Below are 12067 nucleotides of genomic sequence, written 5' to 3' on the forward strand. Positions count from 1 at the left end.
CCTCTCTCTCTCTTTCTCTCTCTCTCTCTCTTTCTCTCTTTCTCTCTCTCTTTCTCTCTCTTTCTCTTTCTTTTTCTGTTTCTCTTTCTTTCTCTCTTTCTTTCTTTCTCTCTTTCTCTCTTTCTCTCTTTCTTTCTCTTTCTCTCTCTCTCTCTCTCTCTCTCTCTCTTTCTCTCTCTCTCTCTTTCTTTCTTTCTTTCTCTCTTTCTCTCTCTCTCTATTCCTTCCTTCCCTCCTTCCCTCCTTCCTTCCTTCCTTCCTTCCTTCCTTCCTTCCTTCCTTCCTTCCTTCCTTCCTTATCTTAGGAAGACTGAAATTCAACTTTTTTTTTTTTTTAATAGATACATATTGAAATCAATGAACTGAGGGGCAACTTCTGCCATCTTGGATCAAATTATACCATAGGTAATGCAACAGGAATGCAATAATTAGAGATATCTAGAACTATTTTTTGAAGGTCTCAGAAGCCTCACTTTTCTTCCTCCCGGGAAAATATCCTTCTTTAGCAGCTACTCTGTTTTGTCCTGCTCCAGGCAGAATTGTTCCTCTGTGATGTGATTCTTTTAACTGTTCACAGAACTGTATCACTTCAAAACTTTTAATTCCCTTGAGTCCCTTGTTGAAACTGTTGTAAAACCTCACAAATTAGCTTCATTTTATTTCTCTTCCCCACTTCCTTCTGAAGGGCTCCAGAATGTATTTGTTCAAGTCCGAATTTTTTCTTTTTTATTCAAGAAGTACTATGCTCACACAGGGAGGTTTCGTTTGGTTTTCTTACAAAAAGCCTGGCTGTGGATTTTATAACACATATCTGATACGGTAGAATGTCATACATCCCAAAGAGAAAATTTTGGGATATATTAGTCTAGTTGCCTGGTCTCAGAGGCACAACACATTAAAAACAAGAGGAGCAAGTCTGAATTATATGCCCCTTGAAAAAAAGTTTCTACTTATACCATCGTGCCCAGGATTCTGCAGGTTATTTTTTGTTTGTTTGTTTTTGTTTTTGTTTAAACATACATTTCCCATCGAAGGCAAATAAAACACACCAACAATCTAGCTAATTTATTTTGTTCATCACATAGAGGTACTTCCTTTGTGACTTTTTCTGACAGAACCAATACTTACTCAAATGCAATATAGGTCAGAAGAGTTGCAGCTGAAAATATAGCAGATATCCCACAGCCTATGTAAGTGATGAAAGTGAGGATCTTGGTATTCTGTGGGTCTATTTCTGTAGTGGTTCGCTGAAGGTCCTATGTGAGACAAGAGGAAGATGTAACTTTTAAAGCAAACTCCTTTTTTTTCATGAGCATTTTTGGTTGGTAATTAGACAAGTAAAACTCAAAAACACTGGCAATAACACTATAACCCTGACATTAGGGTTCGTGTTTATCAAGTATATTTAGTTTATAGTTGTTACACCTCTCACTTCCTTCCCATAGCTCTTGAAAACATTGTGCTGTAAGTATTACAACTGCTAGGTTAAGCAGATAGACAGAACCTGATGTTGATCCTTATAATTCATTACTAGGAATTCAAATGTCCTCCTGTGGAAAAAATCTCCCTCTTCAAACTTTTTAGTTCAGTTGCTTACAGACATCTCTTTGTAGAAGATATTTATGTTGAATGTGTATTGAAAATGTAATTTTAAAATATTCATAATGAAATATACAGAATTCTAGGGAGTTTCTGACATCACTTCTTGTTATTAAAAGTTCATGAGTTAATGTAGCTAATCATCTATGGGTGAAAGCAAGGGCAAGATATTGCTCTTCAGTTCTATAGTCTGTTTTGACATGCAAATCAAAGTTATAAATGTTGGTCAGAAAAGTAGTGATGAAGACACCATTTCAAAAACAAACAAACCAAAACTGGAAATGAAGCAAGAATATCTTGAGGATTTTTTTTCCAGTTTTCTGTCCAAATGTAATTGCCACATAGTACTGTCTGAGAATAAATGCCAGTGTTATTTCCTTCTTTAAGGAAAAGAAATAGTGAGAATGTTTGGATCTATATCACTGTGGAGTAAATGTGAGCAAATACTAGCATATAATGGTGTCTATTCTACAGTCAGTGTAACTATTATCCCAAGCAAAATAATGTAGCAAAAAGATACCAACAAAAGGCTACAAAACATGCCATTCTTCATAGAAAAATGAAGGAGCTGTATGCAGTTTTTTACACTCTGTCCCAACCTTATATATATAGAGTGTTATCTGAAAGCAATTTAATATCTAAGTGAAAGTCAGAAAAGATTATTGAAATGGAAAAGCAATTAAAATAGTCAAAAAAGTGTAAAAAATCTACTGGAACACAGCCCAAATTCAAAGAACTTCTGCCTTATTTTCTAAAGCCACAAAAGCATTCAGGGAGGAGAAGGAACTCATTGAGTATATCCTAAAGAAAGCCCCCCTTTTTTTTTCCCCTTTCAAGGATGAAAAGTGAAACAAGACCGCAATTTAGCTTGCAAAAAGACAAAAAGCTTATGACTATTTCTCATTGACATCTGAACATGATGTGAAGAGAGCAGTTCTGTTAGGAAAGCTCTGGAAGGCCAAAGCTGAAAAATCAATGTCTGTAGCTTCCTTGTGCAGCTAAGTCCTATGTGCCACTGCAAAAAGGTAAATCAATAATAATAATAATCATAATCATCATCATTAGGAGTATTGCTCTGATAAGGAGCCAATATCTTTCCTGCAGGCTTTATTTACAGGCCAAAGAATTGGCCTGTAAATAAAAAAAATATTAATTTCTCACCAAAAGAAATTTCAGCCTACTTCTGAGGATAAAAAATCACCAAATTTTAAGATCAGTTTGCAATAATCCATCTTTTTCATGTTGAAATTTTTTTCTTTCAAAAACACATCACACAGGAAAATTGCTGGAGACACCTTAATACTAGAGGAGTCATACTACTGAAGCTGAAGATACCTGAAGGTACCTTTGTCCATCTTCTTGATATGCTAAACTCTACCTACCTCAGCCACCCAGCCATTTAAAAGTGAACAGCAAATATGGTTTTACAGATTTTGCAAAAGAAGTTACTGCTTTATACTTTTTGACATTAAAATGATATCAGTTTTATTGGATTTGCAAGCAAAATTTCAAAGGTACAATTTAGCCCCTTGAATCTCAGTATGAAGGGGAATTACTGTGCTCTTGTCTTTTCATTGTCATTAACAATTTTGCTGACTGCATGGCATTTCCTGAAAATACGATGCTCTACTTTTTGTTCTGAAACAGTGTCTCAACTTCTTCTCTAAAAAAATCTTTGCTCTTACTTTTTTTTTTTTTTTTTTCCCCTGTAAATATTCACCGACTTTTTCATTTTGCTAGCAAAGGGGTTAGTACTGGGCCTTGGTTTTACCATCCCTTATTCTGGCTTTGTTTTTCACCTATGTCCCGGCTTTGAAGTTGGATATTATAATATGCTATTTGTATTTTGGTATCACTCAGAAGTCTCAGCCAAAAGTCTTCTTATGGGCACATTTCATTATTATTATTATTATTAAATTTTATAATAATTGCCCACTTCTTTCATTTTCTTTATTGATTACCTTATCCTTGAATACTTATCATTAAGCACTTTGTTATAAAAAAACATTGTATGAAAATAATGATCAATAACAGAGAAAATGTTTTAAGATTAAAATCCTTTGCAAAAGGAATAACATATCAAACATGAATCAAGAAAGTTGTCTTGGCCCAAGAGAAATACTACATTGTGGTTCCTAGGAAAGATAACTTAGTGAACAATGAGAGTTTGCTTACCATTAGGACCCCAAAGTGTGTGAGGTGGTTGCATAAGCAAACTGTCTCATTTTCATTGTATTCTGCTTGCACTTTGCATCCTGTAGGGTTCCAGCCACCATTGCCACCTATGGAAAGGAAACAAGGGAAACCATACTTTCCAACAAACTTGTATCGTTCTTTCATTGGATTCCTCACTTCATCTTGTGCAAATGCAGAAATGCATATATAAAAATATATAATACCACTGAATATTAAGAAGTCAGTAAAGAAGAAACTGTTAGATTTCAGTTTTTTAGAAAATTCCACCAAACGTGGCTCAATAATGGCCTACTGAGCAGAAGCAATAGTTGGAGATTTATAATAAAGGTAGGGAGATTTTTGGTTATTGATGGATGAATAAGACCTATGTATCATGCAATAAGACAGACCTTAGTGTTACCAATAATATCATGGTTTAAAACTCCCTTTTACCACAATTATGTGATGTCTGCACATACTGCCCTCCTATTCACATATCCCCAGGCACAAGAAAGCAGATGCCTAGGAACAGAGGGTCCTACCCTTGCTCTCTGCAATATGTAATGCAAGTAACTGTGGATAGAGAGAAACTTTATATACAGAATTAAAAGTTACTTTTATTAATATATATAAATTATACACACATAATATACTAATATATATTATATATTAATGTAAGCATATAAACATTATATTTTAAAAATAAATGTGTTATATATAAATATTTATATATTGTATATTAATATATATGAAATTACGTGTATTAATTAATAAATACAGATTTAAAATATTAACCAAATTTACATAAAAAGCCTTTAGTAAAAATATTTAACATCTTCTGTTACTAGTGACCTTACTAAACAGAAGAAATTACACAATTTAATGATTTATCTAACTCTGCGAAGATTAATAGAGAAGTGATGAGAGTCAAGACTGAGACTGATTATACAACTTAGACACCTTTTTTTTTTTTTTTTTTTCCCAATGTAAAAGAAATGACAGTATTTTTAAACTTACCATTTTTATTCATATCCCAGAAGACACAGGTAGGCTTAGGATCTTCCTAAGAACACATGCAAAAGTAGATGTTTTATACATCTTCAGATATAAATCTCATCAACATGCATACATTTGCAGCAGATGTTTTACTACATATCTTTTCATTTGATGAGCAGTAGAAAAAATATTGTTTTGGATTGTTGAAATTTTGTCTAGTGTTAAACCAGACCTTATTCTCCTTAAAAATACATTTACCCTAATTATAAATCATAGAGCACTGTTCATCTTCACTGTTCCTTTTCCACATCCTCGAAATGAGAAAGTTTTATTGTATCACTAAAGTTATCCATGAGTATGATGTCTTTACAGAGCTTAAATATTTTTTTTCCTTATGAGGTCTTAGTGAATCCTTAATGTAAATGGCCTTATAACTCTGCAAAAGCCTGCTGAACCTTAGCGGAGGTAGTTGTGCCTCACTTTAAAATAATCATTATAATGAAATGCAAGGTGAAGTTATGTGAAAATTATGAACTAGGTTCTCATTCCATGAAAAACATTCTTAGGTATTGCATACCAACTTCTTTCTTAATTTCTTTAGTGCTATTGTCACTTTTGCAGTAGCTACTGACAACTGTTTTAACTGAAACAGCATGAGACAAAAGGTTGCATTTGGACTTTATTTCTGTAAATTAATTGTAGTCATCTTTTTAAAATGGGGTTCTGTCCATTCTTCATTTGCAGGAAACCATATAACAACAAGACCTCGGGGAACTATTAAAAAAGCAATTTCATTATGGTCAAAGAATTTAAGTCATTTTAACATTCCAGTGTAAAAAGTAGTGTCCCTGGTCATGAACGTGGTCACAAACTGGTCGTGAACAAGGGTTTTACCTAGAATTATTTGCACAGATTGCTTGTGAGTGGCAGAATCAATAGTCTTTCAGATAAATAGTAAAACATGAATGGATTGGGAATATTTGAGGATGGAGAAGTTATTTATTTTTGCTTTTTCTTTTCTTACTTAATTTTGTTTCAGAGATTTTATTTCCATTTGGGTTTACATTCAATATATAGTCAAAATCCACTCAAAGCAATGAAGCTATATGCACAGCCTTTACTATATATAATCTACATTCCTGTTCCTCTGAATAATCAGTCTCTTCTTACTTGAGTTTTGGTATGCTTAATTGTAATCTTCACATAATCCTGAAGATCCCGAATAGTTATGTTTCCAATACTGCATGCCACAACAAAACTGGTCAAGTTGGCAGGAGTTTCTGGATCCTTTAAAATATTCAGAAAAATATAACAAATGCTTATACAGCACATAACATAAAAGCCAGAGTACAGTTTTATTTTTGCCGCATGCCAGAATAAATAAACTGTCAGCATTTCTACAATTTCAATCATGTAATATAAGAACATTTTGTTTATAAAACCAAATTCTGGATTTCCTCATGGAAGTTTCCCTATTTTCTTTATAGTAATAAATACATTTGGACATTATTATAAAGAAAGATTAGAAGGTATACTTTCCCTTTTTAATCTTTTTGTCTGCTGACACCAACTCAAACAATTTTGCAGATATGATTAACATATTTCCCTTAAATCAATGAAGTAGCTTTCTTATCTTATTGTTGTTACTATCCTTTTTACTAGGTGTAAAGTTTTTGGAGAATAACCTCTTTTCTGTGTATAGTTGCTAAGTCATCCTCCATCTTACAATGAAAGATCAAGAAGTAGTAAACAAATCCAAAGCAATGCTAGACACTGTAAGGACTTATTTTGTGGGAATTTAAATAGAAGACTGATTATATCAATACCATTTATAACGTGAGTGAAAAAGTAACAAGTTGAGAATTTTCCAAAAGATAATTTTTCCTTGGAATCTGATGATTTATTAAAATTGAAGTGTTTTGCAAGTAGAATTTTCCTTTGAAGAATTTCCATTAAGGTCTGAATAGCTATAAGCCTGTTTGGCCTTATGGGAAACCAGGAAGCTTGGACTTCTAGTACACTACCTGCTGCAGTTGCCTAAAATGTGTCCTCTTTAGAGCCTTTAAGGTATCCTCCCTGGTCTCCAGCTGGTCTGTTATAGGTTCATTGCCACATATGTGAGGCAGTATTTGGGGGTGTTGCAAATGGCACTGTTCTCCTTTGTCTGGGGAACCAATGCCTAGGATGAGCTGTGTCACACCTTATCTGTGTCCATTCCTTTCCATTGACTGGCATTGAGGGCAGCTTATGGACAACAGTTTAGATGTAAGTATCTACTCTGAACACACCTACCATAGTTGAAATGAGTCTCACCCTGAACAGCTTAACCATCAGATTTTAATGAATGGCAGGATAAAGCTTGAGAGCATTTTATCAGTTGCAACTGAAAAAAAAAAACCAAAAAAAAAACAACAAACCTCCAGTGCTGTAAAGTATGATGTTTCATTGTTATAATGAATGTATATAGAAAATACAGCTAATAACACTGGGACATTATTGAAATTTAAATTGGAATAAATATATTTGTCGAATAATTTATACTAATGCATAAAGTTATGGGGTTTGAGAGTGCATGTCATTTTATTTATTTATTTATTTTTTTTCTGAGACTGCCGTTAGTCTTTTTATTAGACTTTATTTTTACATTTACTAAAATGTGATTTTCACACATTTTAATTAATCTTATTGAACAGCACACATGAACAATTTAAAAAGCATACAAAATACTGTAGGGAATTTTAGTTGTAATCTTCCTTTCTTCCTTCCTTCCTTCCTCTCTTCCTTCCTTCCTTCCTTTCTCTCTTCCTTCCTTCCTTTCTCTCTCTTTCTCTTTCTGTCTCTTTCTCTCTTTCTCTTTCCCTCTTTCTCCTTTTCTTTCTTTCTTCTCTTTCCCTTTCTCTCTCTTTCTCTCTCGCGCTCTTTCTTTCTTCCTTTCTTTCCTTTTTGCTTTTCAGTGATTAAGTATCACTTAAAAACATATTCTAGTACAATTAAATGTCACATTTTGACTTTTATGATTTTATGCCATTATGACAATCATATCTATATTCTCCTGGTTTCTTTATTGAATATATTCATCCTGTTGTGGCCTTAAAATGAATACTATTTTAAATAGTTCAAGATACTTCAGGGTGTATTTTAGAAGGCAACTGAGGGTCATGAGTATTTTCTTACCTAGATTATCCTAAGAATCTGGATACACTGCCAAAAGAAATGATAATATAGGGACAATACAATACTACAGAGTTCTCCGGATGCACAAGAGCCAAAGGTCATTTTAAATACTAATGGGAAAACAAACTGAAGCCTTCTGAGGCTTAGCCTACAGTTCACTATAAAACAATGTTTAATTATTATTATTTTTTTTCTTCAGGAAAATTGTGCTTTTTTTTTTTTTCAAGCTGTGAAACTCTTCCTGTTATTTTTTTTTTTTGACATTAACCTTGCAGGAAGTATTTATAATTACCATGTGATGGGACCCAAAGGAGAAAAATAGCAAATCCACCTGTATCCCTTCTGTTTTCAGACACAAATATTGCTGTCCTTGTTCCATAACCAGGTTGTCTTTAAACACACCCGGATAACATTAAAAAATTGTGTGCTTATGAGAACACATGGAAAGAACAGCATGTATAGAAAAAAAAAGTTCTCTGGACAGTGACCATCAACCCAGAGTTTCTAACTGGATATAAGTAGTCCATTGGACATGACTGTCAATCAATTATTTCAAGGAAAAGAGAAAGAAATAATATTTAGCTGTATTACACACCAAATTCTCAGCTGATGTAAAAGAACCCAACTCCACTGAACATCAAGTACCTATATCAATGAATTTCTATGGAAGATGTGCCCTTTAAAAGGTTTTGCTACTGATTATAATCAGCTTGGATCTAGCTTGCTGTTGATTACTCTGAAAAAAAGTTTATCTCATGTGACAAGAATGTGCATTCAAATCACTCACTCTAATTCAATGTGAATGCTATGGCTATTTTGTCACTCTGATGTCCCTAATGCCCGAATGCCTACATTTGCTATCACCAGCTCATTCCTGTAACTCATGAAATGCTGTGAAATTACTTTACAGGAAACTTTTGACAGCTGCCTTTGACTCATCCTAGCTGAAACTACTTCAAACTCATTAAAGTTTACCTGGAAAAGGCCATTCTTATTGAAGAAAGTAAATTGAGCCCTCGATATAATTTCAAAGTCATCTTGACTTAAATTCTTCAGTAAACTTGGTGGCAGAACAACAGAAGCAAAGGCATTTGTCTGGTCCTTGTCAAAGTCTATCTGTTAAATAAAAACAGCAGAAGAAAAGAACATGTTCAAACAGAAAGTAAGCCATCTACCATGAACAGCTGGGTTCAGATCCTTCTTGACAATATCTAAAACATGGGACTAGAACCTTCAACATTAATTTTACCTGTACCTATGCAAGAACTAATTCAATAAAATAAAAAAAAAGGCTTAGGACTTTTTTTCACTCTCGCAGTATGAGATTAATCTTCTGCTGCACAGAATTAGTAAATAAAACAAATGAACAAATAAAAACCTTCCTCACTGCTATAAAGATGATTTGTAAATACTGATATGGTGATAATGGCAAACATAATAATTTTCAGTAACTGTCAGAATATTTTGCCTTGTACCAAACAATGCTGAGAAGAGGAAAATATGCTCTGAATCCTCCTTTCTTGAATTTTTTTTTTTTTTTTTTTTTGGCTTGATTTGAACATCTGAGTTAATTTTCTTATTAATTTTTCTAGTTTCTCTGTTAAAGGAGGGAGACTTTAAAGTAATGATTAGTGTCACCTCTCTACATCTATGCAAACTCATATTTCATTGAGTTTCACATAGCAATTCTCTGACTGAATACACTTACACCATGGCAAACTCAAGGTGTGCCACCCTATCCATCAAAGGTAGAAGAGTAAGTCATCTAATACTGGCTCTATTATAAGTGTTCAATAATTTTACTGCAAGATAGGAAATTCACACTCCTGACTCTTCTGAGTCAACTGTTATTTATGCCTCTCATGATCAATCATATGATACTAAACTAACATTAGCTGAGAGAAAGTTACAAGTTATAGGCTACTGATTTATTTAAATTCTAAATTTAAATTTTCACTGACTTACTGTGATGAATAGGCAACACTAGAAATTAATAACAAGTAGTTCATAAGTATCTCCTAAGAAAGCTAAATGCACTTGAATAAAAGGTTTTCAAGGTATAATTCTGCCACATTAAACAGAAAGTGTGCATGTGATAAAGATGTCCCATTAGATATTGTCTGCAAATGGAGTGGAAGAGGCTTCTATGAAGAAGTGTGGATATATTACAGGAACAATTTAATAATATGAATCACTAAAAGCTAACTTAGCCAAAGTTTTGGCAAGAAACATAAAGACACAAGGGACTAAAATAGAATCTTTCCAAATTGCCATGGATACATTTGCTTGATATCTATGAAAGAAAATCTGGAAACACTCTGACATACAGTTTGAAAAGTTTAATGATCCCTGATGAGCCTGGTCATCACATCACTGGTGAAAAGACTGGGCTTTCACAAGGGAATCTCCCTACAGCAGGGATAGCAAGTATCTTTCCTGGTATGCATGGAAAATATAATCTATGATCACAGCTGCTGCTGAATTTTCTGGTAGGAAGGATGCTAAGAATTCTCAATCAGCTGTTGGAAATGCAAAAGTCTGAGAACAAACTCATGTTCCAATAGGAACATTATAAACAATTTGACAGAGTTTGGATTTTATGATTATTTAGACAGTGCTGTAATAATTGATTCCAGGGCAAGAAAATTCCTGGATGTTCTCAAGACACAGATGGTAATTCTTATTTTATGTGCGAACATCCCAAACCTTATTTCAGAATTTTTCCTTTCCTCTTTCCATAAATACAGAATGAAATCTGGAGGAGAATTATTCCTTTGATAACAATCAAAGAACAATCACTTATTGAGCTTCATCAATATGAGAACTAAACAAAAGTAGATTTTAAAACAGCAAGAATTTCAAATAAAATTGATTCAAAGAAAGTTTAGTCTAAACTTCTATTAATATAAATATGAAAAATCTCATACATTAAATCCATTTGCATCTATTTAAATCAGGAATTGACTTTAATTCCAAAGTCTACATAGCAAATAAAAGGCCGATAGCCTATACTACTACTACTACTATTAAACAATGTCTTTATTAATTTATTTGTTTTTTATAGTACATTGTACTTTATAAAATTATGATACATTTACTAGGATTGTTGTGTTGCCAATTTGCTACAGGAATAAATTTGGTCTATTATATACTTATACTCTAATGATTAGTCTTTTACCGATATCATAATGCCATGTTTTCTCTCTATTCAGATTTGGGTCATCTGGCCCTAATTATATATATATTTTTTTGTTGTTGTTGTTGTTTGTATTTTTTTTTTTGTTGGTTTTCCCCATTTAATATTTTCTGTATTTTTCTCCAAGTAAAGCTCACTGGATTTTAATGATTAGACTCACGGAGTTTGTGATTACATTACCTCTATCATAGACTTACATAACTATGAAAAATACATTGGACTGAATTCTTAAAAGTACTTATGTTCTTTAGATGCAAACAGGCATGTACTGAAATTGTTTTAAAAAGTCCAGGCACCTCACTGCTTCAGATTTCCACAGAACCTTTAGAAAAATCCCAGCAGATGCTCATATATATCTTGAACGTTATCTCATAGCAGTTAGATGTCTGTGCATTTTCATTTGTGAAAAAAGATGAAAAAATATTTTGAGGTCATGACAAATATCTAACTTAATGTCTAGATAATGTAGCGCTGAAGGCCTGTCCTTTGATTTTTTGTATGTCTGGGCTGATTGGTCAAGCTCCATGTGAATGTCTTGAACACCCTTGGACTTACTTCCAAATGGAACAAGTGTATGAACTTACATGTGGATGAGTGATGAGCTTTAGGCTTGTGAAGTAGGTGTTTACACTATACTGTTGAACACCTGTTGTACCTGCAGAAAGCTACATGTAGATATCTACATTTATCTGTATTATTCTAAACATGAAACTCATCAATAGGTAATACATGTATTACCTGTACAATAGGTAATACATTAGACTGTCAAAGATTATTTTACCTTTTAATTGGAAAAGATAAAATTTATTCTGGATTTGTAAGCAAATTATTTTTCATCTGTATGGATTGTGTAGGTTCACCTGTGTTTCCTGCCGTTCAAGGATATACTGCATTAATCTGCTTGGATGATTTTAGGAAAAGGGAAAT

At 33.2% G+C, this 12067-nt stretch overlaps 1 protein-coding gene across 3 annotated transcripts in view; it reads right to left on the reverse strand.

Annotated features, from left to right (window-relative positions):
• The window catches only part of ADGRG6 (adhesion G protein-coupled receptor G6), a 109829-nt gene that overhangs the window by 15365 nt on the left and 82397 nt on the right, over window positions 1–12067 (reverse strand). For all 3 annotated transcript variants that reach the window (XM_035320643.1, XM_035320644.1, XM_035320645.1), the window contains 5 exons: window positions 8920–9060; window positions 5941–6057; window positions 4792–4837; window positions 3775–3881; window positions 1129–1256 (listed from right to left, as the gene is read on the reverse strand). In XM_035320643.1, the coding sequence (XP_035176534.1) occupies window positions 1129–1256; window positions 3775–3881; window positions 4792–4837; window positions 5941–6057; window positions 8920–9060 (539 nt within the window). The remainder of the gene's footprint in view (window positions 1–1128; window positions 1257–3774; window positions 3882–4791; window positions 4838–5940; window positions 6058–8919; window positions 9061–12067) is intronic.

This window comes from Oxyura jamaicensis, chromosome 3 (genome assembly GCF_011077185.1).
Source record: "Oxyura jamaicensis isolate SHBP4307 breed ruddy duck chromosome 3, BPBGC_Ojam_1.0, whole genome shotgun sequence".
In the NCBI taxonomy this organism is placed as follows: domain Eukaryota; kingdom Metazoa; phylum Chordata; class Aves; order Anseriformes; family Anatidae; genus Oxyura; species Oxyura jamaicensis.